The sequence below is a fragment of the Macaca thibetana genome, chromosome 4 (assembly GCF_024542745.1).
Source record: "Macaca thibetana thibetana isolate TM-01 chromosome 4, ASM2454274v1, whole genome shotgun sequence".
NCBI classification, from domain to species: Eukaryota; Metazoa; Chordata; class Mammalia; order Primates; family Cercopithecidae; genus Macaca; species Macaca thibetana.
This window is the reverse complement of record NC_065581.1, coordinates 111826029-111852049: the sequence shown is the minus strand read 5'-3', so window position 1 is coordinate 111852049 and position 26021 is coordinate 111826029. Positions and strand designations below refer to the sequence as shown.

Below are 26021 nucleotides of genomic sequence, written 5' to 3'. Positions count from 1 at the left end.
GGGCACCTGTAATTGTAGCTATTCAGGAGGCTGAAGCAGGGAGAATCGCTTGAACCCAGGAGGCGGAGGTTGCAGTGAGCCGAGATTGCGCCACTGCACTCCAGCCTAGGCCACAGAGCAAGACTCCATTTCAAAAAAAATGTAGATCTGCAAAGTGTAGTTACAACTGTAACCATCAGCTATAAATTTTATGACTTTTGGCCGGGCGCGGTGGCTCACGCCTGTAAACCCAGCACTTTGGGAGGCGGAGGCGGGTGGATCACGAGGTCAGGAGATCGAGACCATCCTGGCGAACACGGTGAAACCCCATCTCTATTGAAAATACAAAAGAATTAGCTGGGCGTGGTGGCGGGCGCCTGTAGTCCCAGCTTCTAGGGAGTCTGAGGCAGGAGAATGGCGTGACCCCGGGAGGCGTAGCTTACAGTGAGCGGAGATCACGCCACTGCACGCCAGCCTGGGCGACAGAGCGAGGCTCCGTCTCAAAAAAAAAAAAAAAAAATTATTACTTTCATATTCTGATCTTGAAATCAAAACACAATCTGAGTTTTAAATTCCTGACCACGATTACACTATTTATTCCCAACATTTCCTTCTCTAAAAGTAAACCACTGAGGATTTCATTCCTGCTTCATTTTAATGTAAAAATCCATTTTCCATGGGGGAAAATGATTACAATTTAATATTTAAGCAACTAGAAATTTACTAAAATGTACCAGAGTCTGCAACTCCCAAGAAAGGTAAATTTCTGTTTTAGAAATTGTCCTTATGTGGAGTAAACGAGATGATAATTTTAAGGTCCTTTGAAGTACTCCCGTCTATTATGTTGTTGGATGTCTTCTAGGAAAGCAGAATAAAACATCCAGAATGACATTCTGAGGTTATTGTTAGAATACATTTAACTAAGTTACTATACAAACTTTTCTTCCATGGTGCTAAACAATAGTATCTGGTTTTGTCAGCCCACCAAATTAGCCATTTCCTAGCCAGTACTATTACAGCAATAAGCACATTTGCATACAGAAATGTAAGGACAATGTTACATTGTGTTCACAAGTGTAAAGTCTTTTGAATTCTTCTCATGACTCTTGTTTATGTTTAGAATCAGTGAGGCATCAAATAGAAAACAGGAAGGAAACATTTTAAATAACAGAATCTTATCCACAAAATCTTTATCAAAAGGGTGTTGTACTCAAGAAGTAATGAAGCAATGTAGATATAGCATCTGTTCATTTTCTGACCTTAATTTTTGACAACTTTTTCTGCGTGGCTGATGAATCTCCAGACATATCTGACCACCGGTGAAGTTCTTCCTTTGCTGAATGGAGCCAGTCTGTGAACTCGTGGACCGCATCTAAATACATTAGATGATCTTTCACAATCTCTTCCACTTTCCTCATTTTTTCCTAGTAAACAAAGAAAAGACTACCTTAACAGTGGTCCTTTTGAGAACATGAAATCAGATAAGGCAACAGGCCTGATAGAGTTCTCTTAATAAATCTCAGAAAATTTCATTCTTGTTCTTGAATTTTCTCTGAGTTTAATATCTTAAAAAGAAACTATCAAATTTAACTAAATGTCCAGGCTTTGGAAAAGCAACTATTTTCCTGTAAGTTTACTATTTTCTACCTTAGTATGGAAATATATGCTTACTGTATGTTGGCTAACATCCCTCACTAACAATCCTCTTAATAATTATTGTCATAATCATTCTTATTAAAGCAATTTTTTGTTAGCTTGGTGTCCAGCATTCTGTTCAGCATTTTAAATGCATTTGCTCATTTAATCTCCATAACAGTCCTGGGAGGAAGATACTATTATTATCATCATTTTATAAGAAAAGATGCTCAAGCTTAGAGAGGTTAGCTAACATGTAATAGTGGCCAAAGTCACACATTCGAAAGTGTCAAAGCCAGAATTCAAACTTACATCTTTTTGACTTGAGTCATAGCTCTTAATCATTACCAAGATGAAAGTGAAGATAAACAAGCACATCTGTTAATAATTGTAGTGTCAAGAAGACAAGAGTTAGTTCCCAACAAAGCAAACCAAAGAAAAGAAAAAGCAGCAAACAACAATTCTCTCCCCTAATTTCTATAATATTTACAAATATGCCAAAGAATAATCATGAAGGAAATGAAAGATTCATATAGAGAATTGGAAATATATTTTTGATATCATATAAAGGATTTTATACTTTGGAAAATAGAAACCGTTTTTACTAAGAGGAGAGATGAACACAATATTTTGTACGTGATTGAATCTTGAAGGTAAATAGACTTGCATTTAATATAACAAATATAAGTGTAGCAAAACAAAAACAACTTTAACAGTAACATTTGATGTGCAAGATAGATTAACTAAAATAGCAGAGAAAGAAAAAAATAAGGAATAAAGAATAATCCCAAGATTGTAGAAAGAGAAAAATGAATAGGCATTCATAGTAAGAAATGATCTTCATGTCATACCCATTTACTGAATGTATAAATAGTTTTAGAGCAGTCAATTCTCCAACAATTTAATTCACAGTTTCTTCTTTATCTGACCTTGGCAACAGTCATTATATTATTAATATAAATCAATATATTATATTAATGTATTATAAAGCATCCACTTTCAATATAAAGCACTAACCTTGGCAACAGTCATTATATCATTAAACTGTGTTTTCAGCTCCTCTTGAGCTGTGTCCTTGAAAGACTCATCCTCTGTCTTCTCGTAGAGCTCCCTGGACTTCGCAATTAGACGGTGAAGGGCTCTCGTGTGATCCTCTGCCTCAGACAGGATGGACTGGAGGCGGTCAAGCAGGGCAAACTTCTCTTTCAGACCTGGCTGCGGTTGTAAGGGATGTTCTACTTTTTGATCCACTGATTCCATCCACTGCTCCAGCTGGTTTTTCCTCTCTAGATAGTCATTCCATTGGCTAATCACAGACTCTAAAGTGCTAGAATTAATGTCACATATTAACAAAAATGAATTATTTTGACATCTCTACTGAAAACCAATCGCAAAGTCATGACATCCATGCCAATTGTTTTACTGAATGCTTCTGGAAGTGATGAACATATTGCTTTTGAGTGCAGGGAAAAACACTACTTCTCTGATCCATAAGATCCTTACCTCAGGTCCTTTGAACAAAGTCAATCTATATTAAAACATGAAATAAGCAGCTGTGGTCATACATGCATCTGGAATTTGTCTTCCAAATGCTAACTGTACTAAATGAACAAGACACATTTATATGTTATGTTGTTAAAAATCAGCATGGGAACATCAATGAAATTTTATTTCATATAGATCAGTTCTTAATTTTCTTGGAATTATTAATAGTTTATCTTATTAAAATCAGATGGTGATTACTTGTTGACTGGAATTCAAAATTCAAGGTATCCTTCCTGTGTAAATGATATATCGTTAGGTTGATTTTCATTTAGGGACACATACACACACACACACACACACAAAAAATATACAGTGCTTTTGTGGTGAATGTGTGAATGAATGCTCAAGTATTTATAAGAAATATAGTCACAAATATAATAGCTTTCTAGATAGTCAAACAAAGGCTCTCCAGACTGGCATTTAGGAAAAATCCCTCCATTATTAAACATTACAAACTATTCTAAACTCATCTGCAGTGATTTCCCCAGCCCTCCTTGCATACAAGCCTATGAACCTGAAATTAACATTCTGTGGTAAATGAATTTCCAGCATTTGCTCAAACTGTTGCTTTTGCATCTTTGCATCCATTGATCCACTGGAACCTCATCATTCAGGCTTTAAAGTCCTACCTGTTCCTCAAATAATTTTCTAAAAAGCACCCCCTCCCGGTTCTTTTTTTTTTTTTTTTTTTTTTTTTTTTTTGACAGGGTCTTACTCTGTCACCAAGGCTGGAGTGCTGAGGTGCAATCATATAGCTCATTGCAACCTCTGTCTCCCCAGATCAGGTGATCCTCCCACCTCAGCCTCCCGAGTGGCTGGGACTACAAGTGCGTGCCACCACGCCTGGCTAATTTTTGTATTCTTTTTTTCTTTTTTTGAATTTTGACTGTGACTTCGTATAATTTTTGCATATTTTGTAGAGACATATTTTCCCCCTGTTGCCCAACCTAGTTTCAAACTCCTAGGCTTAAGCAATCTGCCTACCTCAGCCTCCCAAAGTGCTGGGATTACAGGTGTGAGCCACTAAGACTCTGCATTCTTCTACAGCCCCGCAGTGCATTTTGAAAATGGTTAGTAACATAGTCTGAGTCAGAGTATTCCAAAATACATCCTATGCTAGTGTCTGAGCTTTTAGAGGGCAAAAACCTTTCTGTTTTATTTTATTATTTTAACAGAATAATTTGAACATTGCTATTGCTCAATATGTCACTGTCAAATTTAATTTCTTGCTGAAATAGTGGAGTCAAGGACCAGAGTCTGCTTCCTGCATGTAACATCTTATTCTAACATCTGGAAACTATCTACCCATATTCTTATGAACTTTTAGGACACTGGCCTAAGCCAAGCCTCTGGAAGCTTAGTTCACGCTTCAGCAGTCTATGATATAGAGTAAGACCACCATAGCATCTGATTTTTTTTTCTTTGCTGACCATTGTGAGTTATTACTAAGATGCAAAGTCCTGCTGACCTTGAGAGTCACTGCCTATGCTCCATATTAAAGGAAAAAGTGAAAACAACAACAACAACAAAACAAAACCTCCAAGTTGCTAGTTGTAACCAGGAATTTTTGTTTATATTGCCGTGGATAACTGTAGTGTTATTTTTGTTTTGCTTTGTAATAAACTTGAATCTTCTTTAAAGATTTTTTAAATGTTATGGTAGGTTCAAGGGTACCTGTGCAGAGTTGCTATACAGGTAAACTCGTGTCATGGGGGTTTGCTGCACAGATTATTTCATTGCCCATGTACTAAGCCTGGTACATGACAGTTATTTTTTGCTGCTCCTCTCCATCCTCCAACCTTCCACCCTCAAGGAGTCACCAGTGTCTGTTATTCCCTTCTCTGTATGATCTTTAATCTTCTATTCATCTATTTTGTTATGATCACATTGGGCACCCAGTTTGTCAATGATCTAACAGGATATATAACCATCAGAATATGGATCTTTTTTACTGTAATTCTGATGGTCATTTGTCCAACAAATGAGCCAGATTATTTATGGATATTTTGAGAAGAGAGAGGTAGGTAGAAACCTCTCACTTATAATTACAACAACAGCAAAAACACCACCTGGTATAACAATCAAGGGCTTCCCTACTTCCTCGTCAGTGTCTGGTACAGGTGATTTTTGACAGAGGCTCTACAGTTGGGCTGTATTCCAGATGGATTGACTGTTGGTTGTGTGAGAATGTTCCACACTTTGTAGGATATGAGCTCTCTGTGCCTCGGTCCCTAAATGCCGGGGATATTCCCTCATCACTGTGACAATCAAAACCATGCTACCCATTTCCTATAATGTAAATGGGGGTGGTATGACTTTTAGTTGAAGAATAGATTTACAATTAAGCTCAACAGCTGCCAATAGCTTAATTTTCCATATGTTCCTTAAGCTAAAATGTATCAAGTTATGAAAGAACCATATATTCTTGCTTTGATGGCTTGAAAGGAGATGTTTTGCTGAGCCCACGTCATGTAAGATTCCATGAGAGATAATAGGGGAGATTTAAATATTTTATAAATGCAGCAGGAACACAGAAACAAAGCAAGCTAACAAGCAAAAACCAGTCATCGGCCTATGGAAAACACAACTTAGACAAAGACAGTCATGCCTACAGCAAGCTACAGTAACATGGTTGGGAATTCCACCCCAGGAGACCTCAGCACTGCTCCATCATTTTACTAAGTCACTGCATTGGACTTAGACAAATAAACACTAAAAGTAGGTTCTGTACCTTTGAGCATGGATGGAGGAGCTCATGATGTCAGCCCACACTTCTTTAAGGGTCTCTAGCTGAGTCTGAATCACCCTCTGACCTTCTTTGTTGCTACTTCTCAAGGCCTGTTCCCCTTTGCCGATGGCCATATTCAACTTAACTTCCCCTTCCCCTTTCATCAGGAGAATATCCTGGGAAGGAAGAAAGAATACACATCAGGAGGCATGTAAAAAACTTATTTTATTTTAAAAAAGGTAATTTTCCATAAGAATTGAGGTAGGAATACTTATCTCAAAATGAAAACAACAAACTCTGGGCCTTATTGCAATATAATATTTACTTAAAATTGGTATCCAGGAGTCTAGGAGTCAAAGATTAATTCCAATATAAATTCTTAGAAAACTTTGGGCCACTAACCTAGAAAGTATAATTTTATTGACTTCAGTTTCGAAGAGTCACAGTAAATTCTTTTGAAAATGAAGACACACCTGTCTAAAACTCAGCAGTCCCCTACATTAATTGCCTGGCTAATTTATCTCTTTCAGGGTCACCTTCATTGGCTATAGTCTGGGTTGGTGATCTCCTCTGTGCTTTCAATATACCCTTGATGGCTTCAATCATGGCCCCTACACACGCACTGTATTGAAAGTAACAATTTACGAATTGGTGTCTTCCCCTAGACTGTGAACTCCTAGAAAACGGGGCCTAACTTTTATCTCTGTATTCCCAGCAACTTGCAGAGTGCTTGGAGCAGAGTAGATATTCAGTAACGCTTGTTGAATATTTACAAAATCAAATTTAAAATTATTTAAAGCTATTAAAACAACAATGTTTCCTTACAAAGGGGAATAAATGATGCCTCCATATCCTTTTTGCCCAGTTTCTCCATTTTGCCCAGAGGCTTACAGAACAAGTAGGACACAACACAAGCACTTGTGAATCTAATCAAATTAACAGTCAGCAGTTGTCAGTGTCTGGCTGGTGTCGCATGTACCTGTATTTGCGACAGCCGTTTCTCCAGGGTGTCTTTGCTCCCCAGAGTGCTCTCTGCACAGGCCAGTCTGTCCTGAATGGCCTTCACCCAGGACCACATGCTCTGCAGTGCTTCCTCCAGGGCTTCGTGCTCCTGAAGGGCAACCTGGCAGCTCCGCAGTTTCTCTTTGGTCATTCTAAGTAGGTTCTGGTGGCTTGTGAGGAGCTGGGAACACAGGCGGCCCTCCTGCCCAGCACCGTGGCCTTCTTCACTCAGAAGCTGCCCTCTCTGGGAAAGCTTATCAAGAGACTCTCTGAAAAAAAGACAAAAAAGAAAAAAGAAAAGAAAATTAATTCCGACGTTCTGGAGTGCAGGGGAGCGACAAACGATTGTTGATATTGGAGCAGTAACCAGACACAGGCTCATAGCTGACATGCCTTTTAAATAAAGACGCTGGGAACTGACCTGGCTATTTCATTCTCTTATGTTCTCTCTTAATGTTGTCAGTACCCACTTGGGGATACCATTCAGTCTGAGCTGTGCCTGCATCCAAATAGCAGTGGCGGAGCCTAACGTATTACTTACCGTATTTCCAGAAATTCAGTTCAGAAAATGGGCTCAGCTGCCTCTCCAGGCTTCTCTGTAGCATCTCTCCATTCCTATTTAATGGTCAGATGATGAAAAAGCTCCCTGAAATTCTCAAAACCGCTCCTGTCTTGTATCTACATGGAGATTCCCCCTTTATGAAAACCCTTCTGCTCAACACTGTTGCATTCCTAGTTGCCTGTTCAAAGCTCGGTGCAGGCATCACATCCCCAGGAGCATCCCAACTCAGGGTGGGTGGAGAATGTGGGACCTCCTTGTGCCCTCTGCTCCTTGTCTTGCTCTATCGCCATGGATACTGACTATCTCAATCCAAAAGGCTTTCACTTTCTAAACGCCAGGGCCATTATATTCATCTTATGTTCCCAAGACCTAACACAATATTGTGCAGAGACTAAGTGGAAAAAAAAATGTTCTTTCAAAAAGTCGTTGTAGGAGTGCTTAAAAGTTTTCTTGTTATATCTTGGGTATTGAGCTCATCTTAATTTGGAGCCATGCTAATTAGATCAAGGGAAAAACAGAATCACTTTGTGGCACAGTTGGTTTTATTCCCATTTTACAGAGTTCTGAAATTCTTATCTGCACATTTCCCAGGAAAAAGCCCAGGATACCAGAGAGTAGCATGAGATGTCGTAACATAAACTGTTGTGACTACTAGAAAAAGAACACAAAGCAAATCTCTTGTGAAAATGGAATGTTTCAAAGTTTTTTGGACTGGCTACTATACAAGTATGTCCTATGGGCCACCCTGAGTTCTGCAAAGAGTTATACAACAAGACATTTACTCTTTAACAAATTTGCACATCCTGCACATGTACCCTGGAACTTATAAAATAAAATAAAATAAAATAAAATAACACCTACTCTAAAAGGCATTTATTATACCTGTTATCTGTTTGGTGAGACAAGAAGGTAGCTTAAGCAAAGATGTGAGTTAAATAATAATTCAGGAAAAGAGAATTCCTTCCTTATTATGAGATAAATTGCTAATGCATCATAAAAATTCAATGAGTCTTAAACTGAAGTACTTTTATACAGGGTATCTCCTTAAAATATTTCAAGTAGTGAAATATTATGGTGAAAAGAAATCTAGAAGACTGGGAGGAGCAAGCAGCAAGCCAGTGAAAGAAGTCAGGTGGCCCAGTGGAGAACCCGAGTGACCAGAAAAGTGCGTTAGGATTGTCTGCAGAAGTGGCCAGGCTGGAGGGAAAGAACCCAGAAACAAGCACACCTAAGATCTCTTAGCATCTGGTCCTGGAATATCAGAGAGTGAAACTGCAAGAAGGATTGCATGCTTATCAATGTCAAAAAAGTTGCAATTATTAGAAAAACAAAGAGGAACATAAAAGACCTTGAATTTGGTGATGAAGTATATTTGGGCCACTTTCTCTAATGCAGTTTTGGTGTAATGATGGCAGGAGAAGCAGATACAGAGGAAGGTAATGAGCAGTCTGTAGAGAAGAAATAAAAGCTGAGAAGATGGAAAGCCATTTAAAACATCTGGAAGAAAGGAAGTAGGGCTGGGTGTGTTCTATTGTATCTAGACACGAGTCAACATTTAAAAAGCAAAATTTAAGTGCAATGTAGTTTTCAGAAAGTTATATGGCTGCAATGATGCTATTATTCTGTTAATTCAGTGAACATTTTGTATTTTTCTGTCACCATACTAGATAATGAATAGAAATGATATAGATCTTAAGTCCCTGATTTTGAGAAACTCATAGCTGGAAATTGGGGTGCATAGAGTAAATGAAGAGCTTACACTATAGTAAGGGCTCTTCGAGATGTTCCAATGTCTTTCAGGGACAATTTATAGTAGTCATCAAACTAGCACACCAACAAGTTGTCATCAGCATGGGTTCTTTTGTGCATTTGTTTGTATGTTTGTTTTTCAAGACAAGGACTACCGGGCATGTTTGACTAAAAAGGGGACTCAGTGGAAACAGAGAATGACTATGATTTGAATTCTGGAATTTCTTTTTATTATTATTATTATTATTATGCTTTAAGTTCTGGGATACATGTGCAGAATGTGCAGGTTTGTTACATAGGTATACAAGTGCCATGATGGTTTGCTGCAGCCTTCAACCTGTCATCTACATTAGGGTATTTCTCCTAATGCTATCCTTCTCCTAGCCCCCCACCCCCTGACAGGTCCCGGTGTGTGATGTTCCCCTCCCTGTGTCCATGTGTTCTCATTGTTTAACTCCTACTTATGAGTGAGAATACACAGTGTTTGGTTTTCTGTTCCTCTGTTAGTTTGCTGAGAATGACGGTTTCCAGCTTCATCCATGTCCCTGCAAAGGACACGAACTCATCCTTTTTTAAGGCTGCATAGTATTGTATGGTGTATATGTGCCACATTTTCTTTATCCAGTCTATCAATGATGGGCATTTGGGGTGGTTCCAAGTCTTTGTTATTGTGAACAGTGCTGCAATAAACATACACTTGCATGTGTCTTTATAGTAGAATGATTTATAATATTCTTGTTTCTGACTTATTTGATAAAGTAGAGTGGGTGCTATCCTCTTCTGCTTCTCACATAAATGCACTGGCTCTTTAAGAGGACAGTTAAGGAGCCCAAGGAGCTGAAGCCAAGCTGCACTTCCCTGTGGAAAGTGCCCTATCTTCCAAAGGACAGCAAGCAACTGAAAATGCCAGAGGTGGAGCACAAATGTGGGAGCAAAGCCCTCAGTGTGGTAGGGTCAAAAGTACAGATCGGGGAACTTTGCCTGGGAAAGGAGCCAGAAATATTTTCTCAGTGGGAAGCAATGAAGAGATAAATACTGTAGTTGGGAACAGGGACCACAAAGAAAGTCAGACTTGACCAAACCTTTCAGTTTATTAAGATTAAAGGATGGGTGGGTGGGAAATGAAACTGGAAGCTGAAATGTGTGAATAACATATGAAAATTGACATATACAGTACTCGTTTTTTTCTTTTCTTTTCTTTTCTTTGTTTTGTTTTGTTTTGTTTTGTTTTGAGATAGAGTCTCACTCTGTCACTACTGCGGGAGTGCAGTGGCACGACCTTGGCTCACTGCAATCTTTGCCTCCCGGATTCAAGCACTTCTCCTGCCTCAGCCTCCTGAGTAGCTGGAATTACAGGTGCCCGCAACCACGCCTGGCTAATTTTTGTATTTTTAGTAGAGCCAGCGTTTCACCATGTGGCCAGCCTGGTCTCGAACTTCTGACCTCAGGATCTTTCCACCTTGGCCTCCCAAAGTGCTGGGATTACAGGCATGAGCCACTGCGCCCTGCCAGCACTCATTTTTTTATCTTTACAGTCAGTGTGAATTTGTGGTTTTCTTTCCTTCATATCAGCTTCACATTATGTTAACTGATCCTCAAAATAACCCCAGAGAGGAAAGCACAGTATTATTAATGCAATGTTTAAAGGCTAAAATTAAGAGTGACAGGAGATAAGTGACCTGCCCAATTCATTGAACAAACAGGAGTTGGATCTGGAATGCAGATGAGCTTCTTACTTCCATCCTGCACTCTAACCAGAATATTGCACTGCTGCAAAGAGTGCAGCATGGCCTTTGTATTTCAGACATTCAAGGACAGGCACAAACCACCATCAACAAACCAACTAACCAACCAATCAAAACCAAACCAAACAACCAACCAACTAGTCTAAAACATGGTAAGAGTTAAAGGACCTGCTCCATTTCTGGACCATACCTCGCAGCCAGCAGTTCTCCCAAAAACATTTCAACTTTATGAACTTCATTTTTCTTCTCAGGAATGTGCTGTTTACTCTCTCCCAAGTTTTCTGTATTGAACCTTTCTTCCATTTCATGGATCCATAAGTTCAGTTTTCTGTGCTGATCTTCAAAGCTAAGGAAAAGAAAATGCCTTAGAGAAATTCTTACATGTTTGTTATGATAAATTAGTTTTAATAGCTGGGGTCACAATGTCTTTTAAATGGCAATTAAGATTTCAGGAATGTTCAAGTTACTAAAACAGAACAAAACTTAACAACTAACCCACCCAAATTATCACTTATTTTAATAACAAAGTGACAGTCGTGACAATTTCTTTCGAGATCCAAGCAGGAAAAGAATCATCTCACCTAGCAGAATTGATTTCATAGCTGGTAATTGCCAACAAGATTACATTCCCATGTCAATGAGCACTTAATTTTATGTCTTACTACGAAGACCCCTGAAATGGGGCCAATGGATATGAATTGATTTCACAGCTGGTAATTGCCAACAAGATTACATTCCCATGTCAATGTGCACTTAATTTCGTGACTTACTACAAAGACCCTTGAGTTGGGGCCAGTGAATAAGTAGGGCAATGGAAGCCCTGGGAAGACAAGGGAAAGTGGCCTTTGTGTCTTTGTTTCTTAAGGGATTTTCAAATATAGCTCAAGAGCTCTAAGTTTTGGAAACAATGTAAGCTCTCCAAGAAAGCTGGACAAGAGTCAGGCAAATTATTCTGCATCAGAGAGGCAATTACATTCTACTGACATCTTTTCTCACCCTAGTCATAAGTGCCTTTTTCTCCCTTTCTAATTGTGTATTCACCATAATGACATATATTCCTTATTGGTCTCTAGATTCACAGAATTCAATCGTTGTTTTCTGCTATGACTCTGTCCCAAATGAAGTGCATACAAGGAAAAGCCTTGTATAATTTAAAAATTGAGGTGTCAGAGCTTTATACATTGGTGAACCAAATAAACAAAAATTATATGCATTTATATAATTTTCAATTACTAGTAAATATAGTTTGTTTTCTCTATATTAAAAAAAGCCAAGTCACAACTTCAGAGTCTGAAAAATTGATTATTGCCCTAGTATCAACCTGTGTTTATGATCAAAGCTTATTATAATTTAAACTCACAGTGTCAAACGTTATTTGTTTATTCACAGGACTCTTTTCTCTAAGTCTTTAAAAACACACTTGGTGTATGATGAAATCTATGTTTGTTAACGTAACCTACCTTCCAAGTTCTGAAGCACAGTCTTGAAGAGCCTGCTTATCTTTAAGGCACTGTTTCAGAAATGCTTGAAACTCTTCATTGGCCTTTGTAATTTGTTCCTGAATGCTACTGACAATTTGTTTAGACAAATGTGCGTACAAAGTTTGTCCTTCTTGAGTCACCGCATCAAGTTTGCTCTGCCCATCACTGACTGAGTCCAAAAGGTTCTGTTTCGGGAAATAAAGGTAATAGGTGCATGGGACTATGCATTACAATTGTGAGCTGAAATAGTAGAGCAGGAGAAGAAAAACAGAGTCCAAAGGGATAAAGCTTAACAAGGCTGGAGTAAAAATGATGCATACAATTGGATACAACCAAGGCTCCTCATTGAGAATGGTGTCAGCCAGCCACTGGAACCACTGAGGACATAGTGTAAACAAGGCTGAGCTGGAACCGAGGATGTTCTCACCAAGGTCTTGTTCTCAGTCTCTCCCCATTCTCACTGTACCAACATGGTCTAGTTTCCAATGTCTCCCAGGGTTCATGTGAGATCCTCTACCTGGTTAGCTGCCTCCAGCCCCTCCCCTGATCCACCCTGCATACAAAATCCTCAGGTCTTTTCTTTTCTTGGTCTGCATCTCTTTCTTGGAAAATCTATGCTTGGGCAGGGCTTTAACAAAGTAAAAGAATTCCAGAGTCCAGGGCTGGCCCTGCCTCTCCCCAGAGCTCTAGAGTGGCATCTCAAATGTTACTCAGACATTTCTTTGTGGAGTTTGTTACATCTCAAGCTTAAAAGGAGACAATTCTACATTTGAATTCTCCACACCTCCTGCAAAACCAGCTTCCTTTACTATAACAATCTTTCTATCGTAACTTCTAATCTAATGAATTATCAACATTATTTTAATCCCCTATTAGTCACAAAATCCTCATGGTTCTCATTAGTTTTTAAAATGATTTCTTTTGGCCGAATACGGTGGCTCATGCCTGTAACCAGCACTTTGGGACCCCGAGGCGGGTGGATCACCTGAGGTCAGGAGTTTGAGACCAGCCTGGCTTACATGGTGAAACATCGTCTCTACTAAAAATACAAAAATTAGCTGGGCATGCTGGCATACACCTGTAATCCCGGTTACTTGGGAGACTGAGGCAGGAGAATCACTTGAACTCAGAAGGAGGAGGTTGCAGTGAATGGAAATCGTGTCATTGCACTCCAGCCTGGGTGACAGAGTGAGAATCCACCTCGAAAAAAAAAAAGATTTCTTTTCATAATACTTAACATAGTACTTTACTCAGATTAGCCACTTGACAAGCTTGGCCAAAACCTAACTTGAGCCTATTCTTCTGCAAATCATTTCTTAACTCTACTTCACCACAGCCTTCTCCTTCCTGAGCTCATACATTTTCAGTCAGTAAAACCTATAAAACCTGTAATATCTATTATTTTAGTTTGAATATATCCTATCTCTAAATATAGACAATAAGCTACTAAAAAACACAAACCATTTCTTCTTCTTTTTAAAACTCCTCCACAATAGTCATATAACATAGATATAATTATTATACTCTTATTGTTATAAAAATTAAAACTAGGTTTAGTTTAGAATGAACTCCAAAGAATTTTCAATAGGCTAAAAAGAGAGAGAAAGGGATCTGGAAATTCTGTAGCCCCAACTTATTTCTCAACATACTTATCATGTTATCTATTTCCTTCTGACTCAATCAGCCTAATTCTGTTAGGGACGAGGAGAAGATTGGCTCAGATAAGATTTGAGAAATAAGATAACTTAGGTCTGCCTACAGGCACTTGAGTACATTTTGGGGAAGAAGAAAAAGATGTCAACTTTTATACCTGAAGGTCATGGAGCTTTGCTTCTAGAACTTTGCTGTCACCAGTGCGATCTGATGATTCTTTTGCCGATGCCTTTGCTCCCAAAAACCATTCTTGGAATTCCTGCATAGACTCTTTTGAAAAAAAAAAAAAAATCAGGAGTCAATCTAAAATATTGAATGGGCTCCCAGCATTACCACAATGGATTATATCTGACCTTTAGCTCATTTCCTCTTGCCTTACAAAATATTCCAGAAAGAAAATAATAAAGTAATACAGTATGATCTACAGCCGTGAATGTTCATGGTAGAATTGAGAAGTTATCTCAGAGGAAAGACTAAAAAGAAATGTATATTCCTAGAATGTCTAATATCCTGTTGTGTTTTTTCTCTTGGTCAAGAAAAATAATTAATTGCCTGAATATGTAAAAGTGCAAGGAGAGAAATGCTCCAGGGACATTAAAGCCATTTTGATGGCAAAGGGAGGAACCACCTCCTCTTTTGGGGAGTCATGATGGATCCATGTCAGGCACCGCTGTGTGGAAAGCAGAGGCAGGGCCACAGGACGGGCAATTTCCTGGCCCCTATTGCTGCCCCTGTTTCATGGCTTCTTCCAACATCCAAGTTTATTGTGTCACTTCATCATGGCATAAAAAATTTCAATAGTTGTTTGGACAGTGGCTGCTGGCCACTTGAGCAGTGGAAGTAATTTTCCACACACATGAGCTATATAGAGAAAATGCAGATGAAATTCAGAACCATCAAGTTAGTGGACTCTTGCTTTCTTGGGAAAAAGAGGAAAAAGAAAGAAAAAATTCTGCATAGTGTGAGAGCCTCCAGCACAGCACTTCTATTGCCTGAATCGCAAAGCACAAATGAATTTGAAATGATACCCTTCTGGAAAGTTTCCTCAAACTTTTGCTGGCAGTTTCTAGGCAGCATTTGGTTTGGATTCTTTCTCGGAAACAAACTTCTCACGCTAAGGCCCCTCAGAACTCACCACTGAAGTGTTTTTCCAGAGATTCCTGCAGGCTGGCCTGGGTTTTGGAGCACAACTGGCTCACGACTTCATGTTTCTTTATCAGACCAGTCATTGCACAGCCTAGGTTCTCTAACTCAGCTGAGTGGTACTTGCGGCACAAGCTATTGAGATTTTCTTGGGTGGAGCTGATATTGCTTTGTTGACTTTGAAGTTCTTTTTGTATATCCTACAGAATAAAAGTAAATTATGAAGGATATTCATAACTTGAGAGAAATACTCCATTTACTTCACTATGGTACTTTTTTACAATCTGAAATTGACATTGTTGAATCCACTCCGTGGTGTATACACTTTGGTGCAAGTTTTTGAGTACTTGTACTAGATCTGTATTGATTCTTTCAGAATTTTGCCAAGTTCTCCTTGGGAACAAACAGCTGTTGGGAAGTAGTTAGGAGATGAGGTGTAATCTAGCATTTCAAGCAAACTGAATAGGTCCTTATAGATTCCAGTCCATGATCTTGGGTTTAATCAATTGATTAGAGACCATCACAGTTCACATTCTTCAGTGAGACACTTAAACTTTGTTTCAGAGTCACAGGCTTACCAAAAGCACCAGTAGTTAATTTAAAGAAAAAAAACAAAAACAAAAACAAAAAAACCTCAGTTTCTAGTACAGTAAGGAAATATGCTAAAAGAGAACAAATGCATTTGTTGAAAAGTCAACTCAATGCATGACAGATAGCTGATTAGGAATGTTATCTATTAATATGGATAGAAAACATGAAAATGGGCCAGGAGGTGGCTCACACCCATAATCCCAAAACTTTGGGAGGCTGAGGCCTGTGGATCACTTGAGGTCAGGAGTTCAAGACCAGCCTGGCCAACATGATGAAACCCCATCTCTACTAAAAATACAAAACCTAGCTGGGCATGGTGGTGGGTGCCTGTAATCCCAGCTACTGGGGAGGCTGTGGTAGGAGAATCACTTAAACCTGGGAGGGGAGGTTGCAGTGAGCCCAGATTGTGCCACTGCACTCCAGCCTGGGTGACAGAGGAAGACTCCATCTCAAAAAATAAAAATAAAAAAATAGAAAACATGGAAATGTAATGTTTTCTCAACTTCTTCTTTTTCAAAAAATATACATTCTCTGGATGAAAGCAGGCATAGTGGCCAATAAATATAATTAAGTGATGAAAAACTATCGAATACTCAAGTCTGAAAATTTGTGGAAGTCAAATAGTTCTTCCACAGGCTCCACCCTTTTATAAAAAAGAAAAAAAAAAACTTTAAACAAGTGTAGTCTATGGACTGGTGCTACAGCAACACATGCTTTCTATTTTCAAGGTATTCATTTTTGATTTCTGAACACCTGCATTCAGTTCTTCATTGCTTACTTTGCTGTGGTCAATGTCATAAATAAGTTGGTCTGGTGTTCATATGGGTAACTCAGAGCAGAAGTTATATTTTTTATTACAGTTACCACAAAACAGGAGAACTACTATCACCATTCGAATGGAAGCACTTAATGATAGTTTATTACCTACCTTGACTTTTTTCAATCCTTCACAAGTGTCAGTTTGGGCACAGTTCATCAACGATTCTTCCACTTTTGCGAGCCATGTCGTTATGTCATTAATAAACTTCTCCACTTGTGTACTTTGAGCAGTGAAATCCTTCAGGGTTCCTTTTGCTACTTCAGTTATTTCTTTGGCATGCTCCAGTTTCTGTCTTAAGTCTGCTTCTATAAACTAAATAACCAAGCAAGATTTCATCAAGATCTCCACTCATTCAGTAGAAATTCTGTTCATGTAATTGTTCAAAGCCACACAAGTCTCATCATGGAAGCCAGCTCCAATGCTAATATGCCTTTACAAGAAGGAAAATCAGTGGACACAGTTGCCAAACATATGAAGTGACAGGCAAATAGAAAGAGGAAGGATTGTATTAACATTGGATGGGAGAGTGGCAGCTATAACTGAGGTTCCAGGGAAGACGTGAGAGGGCATTGTGAAAGCAGAGCTAGACCTACTCAAAATTCCCAGGTGGTGACCAAAAATCTGCTCTTGATTCTCCCTGGAAACACCCGTTGTCTGCTCAGATGTAACACTGTCTGGGGCAAACATCACTGTAGGATTTTATCATAAAACAATTTTATTTTTGTCTCCACTGTTGCTTTAAAATATTGAGTGGGGCTAGTTCTTCTCTTTTCTCTGGATGATATAGCTCAGGAGGGTCGACTTCTATGGCCCCCTAGTTAGTCAAAGGACATATAGTCACTATACATTGAAAAACAGTCTCAATTCCACAATTCAAACATCCTGGCCTATTTGTTAATGAAAACTTTGAACTTAACTTAAATTGAAGGCTTTTATTCTTACCCCCACTTCAGATCTGCTGGGAGCAGGAGGCCCATAGTGTGGAAGGGAGTAAATGTCTTTCTTTCTCTTCCTTCGTTTTATTTCTATTCTGCCACCCTGTGTAAGGCACCTTTCTCCTGTAGGCTTGGACTGGCAGGAGGCAGGTGAGGGGTTCTGACTCACTGGATGGGCATCTGTGCCCTCTAGGCCAGACAAGGTTTAGCATTCATTCCTCCTCCCATAGGCCTTGGTCTGTGGGTTTTTCTGACTTTTTTCATGCTTGCACTTCCCACTAAAGTTCCCTAAACACGACAGTGCAATGTTCTTTGGCTACTTTCTCATTCCTCAGCCTGTAGGCCTTTTTTTAACTTCTCATTGCTAAGGTCTGTTTATCCCCCAGATAGCCTTCTTAGACCACCTATAATATCTTCGCATAGTGGTCTCTTCCTTTCTTTTCCTTTCCTGGTTCATATTTGGGCCAGAGGTCACACTCTAGCATTCACCTCCAACTAACCTTCAGGTGCAGGTCTCCCCAAGCCGTCATCTATCCTTTGGCAAATATAGCAGCAGTTAGCCAGCCTGTCTGTCACTTTTAGGATTCTTGGGGGGATAGAAATCAGACTCCCATGCCTGCCAAATACGGGGGACAAATATCCCATTCTCCAGGTGGCACTGCTGGAATCCTTCTGCCTTGAGGTAAGGTAAGCCACCCCTCACACTTCCTTGAGTATACGTAGGGGTGCGTGTATGTGCACATGCACGTGTGTGTGTGTGAGAGAGAGAGAGAGACAGAGAGAGAGAGAGAAAAGGAGAGAGAGATAAAGGAAGAAAGAGAAGACTAGAGTACACCAATAACTCTCTCTGAAGATCCTGCCTCAACTCTGCAAAAGTCCAACTGTTAACCATTGATATCCCCAACACAGGTGGCATGCATAAGGACTCTTTATCTTTTTTTACATATGAATAGCACCTCCTTTGTGTCTTCTTACTTCCCGTGAAACTTCTAGCATTCTTGTGCATGTATATCATCCCCAATGGTACTGATGAACAAGGAGTCTCAGGTCAGAGCAAAAGCATAACTGATCAACTAGATTGATTGCTTGACCCAAAGCAGCAAATCAAAGACAAAGGCACAAGAAGAAGAAAGGAAATGTAGAGAAAATCGACAAAAGCAGTAACACATCCAGAAGCTAAAGGGATACAGCAGAATCCTGAGCCTGAAGCCAGTGGGGCTGGCAGGCCAAAGAGACCCACCATGCTGGATGCTTCCAGGGCTTGGGCCCTGAAATAGCCCAGGTGTCCTGACCAGTGCCGATCTACCCCGGCCTGCTTCATGGTTCCTGTGGATTTGTGCCATCTGAAGGGCCATGAAGGGAGGTTTACAGTGGTGATCCCTCTAAACTCAGTTATTGAGTAACAGCATTAGGGAAATATCAATAAGAATATCAACATTCATAAGAGGGGTTTCCAGGCTGGGCGCGGTGGCTCACACCTGTAATCCCAGCACTTTGGGAGGCCAAGGCAGGCAGATTGCATGAGTTCAGGAGTACAAGACCAGCCTCGGCAACATGATGAAATCTCCTGTCTATAAAAAATTTAAAATATTAGCCTTCCATGATGGCGCATTTCTGTCGTCTCAGCTACTAGGGAGGCTGAGGTGGGAGGATTGCTTGAACTTGGGAGGCAGAGGTTGCAGTGAGCTGAGACTGCACCACTGCACTCCAGCCTGGGTGACAGAGTGAGACCCTGTCTCAAAAAACAAACAAACAAACAAACAACATCAAAAACACCAAAAACAGAGGGGGTTCTGTCCCTGTCTAGACATGAAATGGTTCATGAGGCAACTTGGCTGATAATGCTTCTGAAATTCAGTAGGAAAAAAAAGAACTACCCTTATTATAATATTCAAGTTGGAAATATGCTATTAATACTGGCCCAAGGAATGTGAAAATATATTAATATTTTGACCCCCATGTCTGATATGATCCACGTTTCCTTGGAATTAGGATGATGATGATAACATTGAGGACATATAAAGGAGATACATATATATATATATCATATATATAAGATATATATCTACACACACACAGATAGAGAGAGACAGAAAGTCTAGTATATGGTAGTTATTACAAAACGGATGAAAGTCTAGCAGTTATTACAAAATGCTTACCTGAAGGTCTGGCGGTGTTTCTAGATTTTTAGTTAATTCTTTCAGATCATTAACTTTGGAATGCAGTTCTTCCAATCTCAATGCTTTGTTTTTAACTTCAGACTGCCAAAAGGGAAGAAGCATAACTAATGAAAAACACTGACATGCTATATTTGGCATTTAATAATTTCAAGAAGAGCTAACTTTGTCAAAATACCCCAACTTTAAGCCAGTGTAAAAAATAAAATCTGTTTCATGTTTCTGAGGGCTGTTGTGACATAGAAACGTGGAAAATGTTACAATTAGCTTCCGCTGGGAATGTGAAGGAGTGTGCAGAAATTTTGTTTCTCTCCACTCCTTTTTATTAGGAAAAAAAAGCTGGAAAATAATTAAACACTGATCCAAAGTCTTGAGTCAGCGGGGATTTTCAACAGGCTAACTGTCGTTTATTCATTAACTTTAATATTACTGGTTACTATGGCAGCATGAAAACTCTTGAAGAAGCATTTCAAAGCGAGTGTTGAAGTGCCTAACAAGGAGTGCCTAGTTACTGTAGGCTATGTGTAATATGAACGAACGTTTCAAATAAAAATTTAAAGGATATTAAAGGAGAAACAGATTCATTAAGAAATCGATATATACTATTTTGCCTTTTTTTGTACCAATAGTAACATAAAGAAGAGGAAAGAACGATCAAAGAATTATGATACAAATGAGAGGCTTGTAAACTTCATTAGTTATTTGAGGCCACGAAGGAGCATTTAGTAAACTATTCCTCTCAAAAAATGGCATTTTGGTGCTTTGTGGACACTAGCAAACCTACTGATGCCTTCAATTCAGAAAGGAATTTCCTTACTGGAAGACATGATGAGCTGTCAGTCCCTCTGGCTTTCTCCAGAAGCTGGCCAGGCAACTGAGGAATCTCCCTCCTTATCTACACTCACTACACTGCAGCGGGAACAGCTCTGTGGGCACTGGGCTGAATCCAATTCACTGATTTTATTAGCTAGTGTGTCACATGGACAGTGGGTAACATAAATAACCCATCTTTGTGACTAACTGAACCTGCTCATATCTAATGTGGCTCAGAAGCATATTGAATCATTGGATTTCTGAGGTCAACAGCAGTTGCTTACTTTAACAACTCCCTCTCAACCTCCCACAAAAAGCCCTCATTTGTAGCATTTACCACCATGGTAAGCTACGACATGACGTCACAGCACACGGAGTGGAAGACATACACAGTAGTACATTGTTCTAAAATATTTCAACCATGATACAATAGATGTCAATAACTCAAAGACCTAGGTAACAGTAGTGATGTGTAGAAGAATAATGGAAATTGTTATATTTTTTTTTGTCATTACCTTTGTATTCAATGGAACTTATTTAATTGTAAATTTATTTACAGTCTAATTTTTAATAATGGTTGTTTTTAACACTGGCTCACAAAATTCCTGAACATTTAACAATTGACTTTTGCAAGCTGGTATAAGCTGGATCCAGTGCAGGCCACTCTGGAGCTGTGTTAGTTTAGCATCAGAGACAACAGCCGAGGACACTGCGGTATCCATCACCCCTGCCTGTGCTTTTAGTCTGAATAATTTCTTCTCCTGATCGCCCTCAGAGATTGGAATTAGGTAACAAAACATTGAGAATGTTCTTTGGATCAAAGACAAATAAGTTAGGTAATACAATTCATTCATGTATATTTCTCTGGACCAAAGTCACTATCTCCTCACTCTATTTCTCTTTACCCTACTCCACTTTTATCATAGCCCAATTACTACTTGATATTTTATATATAATATATACTGTAATATAAATAATGTAAATTCTATGAGGGTAAGACTTTCTGTTTTTCTATTATATTTTCAATGTCTAAAACAGTGCCTGACATATCTTAGGTGCTCATTAAGAGTTTGAAGAATGATTAACAAATCATTGCAAGAAATAGGAATAAAGTTTAAAGTGAATTGGTGACTAGAACTTTAAAAGCCAGGGACTCTTGTGGAAGCCTGTGACCCTCCAATCCCTGATTTTCTTCCATTTTTGAAAAGGAAGTGGAAGAACCCACTACCTGGCATAATAAGAGGACATGCTAAGGACTCAGTGAGCAGTTTGGGATTTTTTTGAATACAGAAAAATAGGTACTAAATATTACTAGATTACAAACACTTCCAATTTGGTTTTTAAGTAGAAAGATGCCATATTTTCCGATGAATGGGAACAATTATAGATTTTATAGACTTTTGCTTTTCTACTAATGCTTTAAAGAGCCCTAAATAAGCATAGATAAAAATACAAAGAAAAATCCTTTTATTCATAACCTATTCAAATTAAACAGCAAAAGATAGGTAAGAGTTCTCTAATGCTCTTCCATGCCTCTAAAAAGAAGAAGAAGGTCTGGAGCAGTGGCTCATACCTGTAATCCCAGCAGTTTGGGAGGCTGAGGTGGGTAGATCACCTGAGGTCAGGAGTGCAAGACCAGCCTGGCCAACATGGTGAAATCCTATCTCTACTAAAAATACAAAAATTAGCCAAGTGTGGTGGCGCATGCCTGTAATTCCAGCTACTCGGGAGGCTGAGGCAGGAGAATTGCTTGAACCCAGGAGGCGGACATTGCAGAGCCGAGATCTGGAGCACCACTGCACTCCAGTCTGGGCGACAGAACCAAACTTTGCCTCAAATAATAAAAATAATAAAAAATAAATAAATAAATAAATAAATAAAAGTTAAAAGAAGAATATACTTTTAAGACTTTTTTTTCTTTTTTTTCATATTCTGGTCGACAATATGCCACCAGTTCCCATATGTCAACACAGTCAGTTTACCTCAAATTCTTTAAGCAGTTCTTCAGCTCTGAGGCGGTTGTCCAGGTTGCTGATGTTTTTTGCCATCTGTGGAACAGAGTTGTTTGACCATCCCTCAATCTCATCTCTACTTGAGAGTACATCATCCCAAATGGACAGGCTTACTCTCAGCCTATCCATGTTTTCTTCAAGTTTCTCTGCTACCTAGGAGAGAAACAGAAGCCATGGCATTCATAGTCAGAGGCGTAACATGATCATCCCCCCAAGCAAAGTACCAATGCTTCTTTTATCAGAAAAGTATATTCTGACTGACAAACAGTTTCACAAAAATTATTGTAATCTAATAAGTGCACCTGAGTCATGTAAATGCTAACCAATACATAAATTGCTTCTGTCATTGGGAGAGGTGTATGAATTCCTGAGACATTGCATTTTCATTTGTAAATTGGGATACTAACAACAGCTCCACTAGAATCTACTGTAACTCATTATAAGGTTGAATTCTACAGGACAAAGGTCCATCAAGAACAGTGTTGTATTGATTTTTGAAAGTAATAACAATAAGCATTTTTATTTGTAATGTTTAGGTATAATTAGCATTAATTAGATTCAAACATATTTATAACATAATGCATATGAAAGCAACCAATTTTGCACATTAAAATAAAATAATATTGCTTATCACTCTTCCTATAATGATAGGCACTAACATCCCAAAGGCTATAAATAAAAAAAAAAAAAAAAATAGCATGCTAAAAAAAGAAAAGAAAAGAATGTTCTTTTTTTTTTTTTTTTTTTGAGATGGAGTCTCACTCTGTTTCCCAGGCTGGAGTACTGTGGCGCGATCTCAGCTCACTGCAACCTCTGCCTCCTGGGTTCCAGCGATTCTCCCACCTCAGCCTCCAGAGTAACTAGGATTACAGGCGCTTGCCACCACACCCGGCTAATTTTTTGTATTTTTAGTAGAGATGGGGTTTCACTATGTTAGCCTGACTGGTCTCGAACTCCTGACCTGAAGTGATCCGCCCGCATCGGCCTCCCAAAGTGCTAGGATTAAAGGCATGAGCCACCGCACCCAGCCAAAGAATGTTCTTTTAAAAGTGGAAGCATATATATAGGGTTTTCTGCTGCCCCCAAATTATTTTATTATATTACACAAATATCAAAGTCTAACTGGTAAATTTAGCTTAAGTAGGGGAACCACAGTACTTCTGAAACTAGATTTTGATAGGAGGTCAATAGAGCACTGAATTTTTCAGCTGAAAGGTAATGTAAAATATTTATGGATTGATATATAGAGTTCCAGGAAAATCAAGTGACTTGTTCTGTGGTCACATAGCTGGTAAGTGACACAGCAAGAACTAAAACCCAAAGATGTAAATTACAAGTGCAATGTTTTCCAATGCAAAATTATAGCCTTATTACTTTAAATTATTATATATTATGGTTTAATATCCTATAGAATATTTATAAATTCTTCTTTTTTATCTATAATTTCATAGTTTGGGACAGAAAAACATTCAGAGTTATAATTTGTTATGACCGAGGCTATTAAGTGAAATTCCCAAGAGTCTGATGATAAGTTTTTACAAAACAGATACATTTTTTACTATTTCTAAACTTTATGTGAGCACTGTTTTACTTCAGACTATCATTTCACATTTAGTACTAAATGTTAAAAGTGAAATTCAGTCGGGCGCAATGGCTCATGCCTATAATCCCAGCACTTTGGGAGGCCAAGGCAGGCAGATCACCTGAGGTCAGGAGTTGGAGACCAGCCTGGTCAACATGGAGAAACCCTGTCTCTACTAAAAATACAAAATTAGCTGGACGTGGTGGTGTGCACCTGTAATCCCAGTTACTCGGGGGGTTGACGCAGGAGAATTGCTTGAACCCGGGGAGGCAGAGGTTGCGGTAAGCTGAGATCACACCATTGCACTCCAGCCTGGGCAACAAGAGTGAAACTCCATCTTAAAAAAAAAAAAAAAAAGTGAAATTCACATCCTTGAATAACCCTTTGCCCAAAAATTTGATTGGGAAATGTGATTATTGAAATGATTTGCAGACTCCCAGGTGATTATCTTACATCCAGCCATTTGTCCACGGTGCTCTCCATGTCTGTTTTCACCAAGCTGAAATCACTACTGTGAATTTTTTTCAGTTCAGATAACAAGTGTTTTCCTTTGCTGGTAAAGTTATCCAAGTCTTTCTGTTTGTAATTCATTTTGTTCTTGGCAGTTTCATGCTGTGGATAAATGATTTCTTAATTAATAAAATAGTCAGTGATAAGTCATGAGTTTAAAACCATTTGCCTCTAGGAAATTTAATTCATAATTGACCTTATGCAGAAACTTTTGATATTAATTAACTATACGAATATATATAATACCATTTGCTTGAGTTGCTAGAATCCTAGAATGTCAGTATTCCTAGGGGAAAAAAAGTTGAGCTTGTTAGCATGAATTATCCACATCTAAGTATACAGACAAGAATTGGGCAGATAATTGCTTTATGACTAAAAACCAGATCTACTAAAGCAGAACACCAACATAAACACATTTTGAATTTTACCTTGGAAAAAGCCCATTTAAGATCTTCTTGATCTTTAATGGTAGTTCTGGTTACAATCACACTGCTGGCATTTTCTAAGACTTTAGATACAGCTGACTTCAGGTTCTGATATTCTCTCATTAAGTCAATAAGTCCACAGCATTGACCCTGACTGTAATGATTAAAGAAAATATATTATTTGGTGTCATGTATCAGGAAAGGGGAGAGTTCCCTACAATTGGACTTGATGTTTCACTACATAAAGGTATTAATACTCACAGATGGATTCTGGAATCAAGAGAAAAGCATATTTCTACATACTGATCTCAAACTAGTGCTGCTGGTTAATCCTACTTACTCCAATGTCCAAAATATTCTCTGTGAATGAGGGATGCACACAACCATTGAAATAAAATCTATGAACTCAAAGACAAAGAAGTAATATATGTTCTTGCCAACTCAAACTTACATAGATGAGTCACCCAAATGTTTTGGTTTTTTTAAATTGTCTTTTCCCATGTGGTTTTAATTATTTCATAATGGCATATGTTGCAGGAAATAAAACAACAATAAAACAAAACATAGCCCCAAACTAACAAATAAAAAGATTACTCAGTAATTAACGTATATATCAGATTTTCTCTTCCATCTCAATGTAATAAATTCTCATTGGATATGACTACCCTGAAAACTGTCAAAATGAGAAGATAGCTGCTGTTTATAAAAATAAGGTGGTCTACAACCCTATCACCTCAAATGCACCTAATCTCATTTGATCTTGTGAAGGTAAGCAGGGTCCAGCCTGGTTAGTACTTGGATGGGAGACCCTCTGGGAATATTGGAAGCTGTAGGCTTTTTTTTTTTTTTAAACAAACACACACACACACACACACAAAACGGCTGGGTGTCACGGATCATGCCTATAATCCTAGCACTTTGCGAGGCCAAGGCA

General features: G+C 38.8%; 1 protein-coding gene across 18 annotated transcripts in view; it reads right to left on the bottom strand.

The window, feature by feature from the left end:
• Positions 1–26021, bottom strand: part of SYNE1 (spectrin repeat containing nuclear envelope protein 1) — a 530910-nt gene that overhangs the window by 270341 nt on the left and 234548 nt on the right. For all 18 annotated transcript variants that reach the window (XM_050786838.1, XM_050786854.1, XM_050786847.1 and 15 more), the window contains 13 exons: positions 25091–25241; positions 24606–24764; positions 22541–22723; positions 19728–19829; positions 16742–16945; positions 15215–15422; positions 14237–14349; positions 12406–12611; positions 11136–11291; positions 6867–7158; positions 5891–6063; positions 2632–2941; positions 1239–1403 (listed from right to left, as the gene is read on the bottom strand). In XM_050786838.1, the coding sequence (XP_050642795.1) occupies positions 1239–1403; positions 2632–2941; positions 5891–6063; positions 6867–7158; positions 11136–11291; positions 12406–12611; positions 14237–14349; positions 15215–15422; positions 16742–16945; positions 19728–19829; positions 22541–22723; positions 24606–24764; positions 25091–25241 (2422 nt within the window). The remainder of the gene's footprint in view (positions 1–1238; positions 1404–2631; positions 2942–5890; positions 6064–6866; positions 7159–11135; positions 11292–12405; positions 12612–14236; positions 14350–15214; positions 15423–16741; positions 16946–19727; positions 19830–22540; positions 22724–24605; positions 24765–25090; positions 25242–26021) is intronic.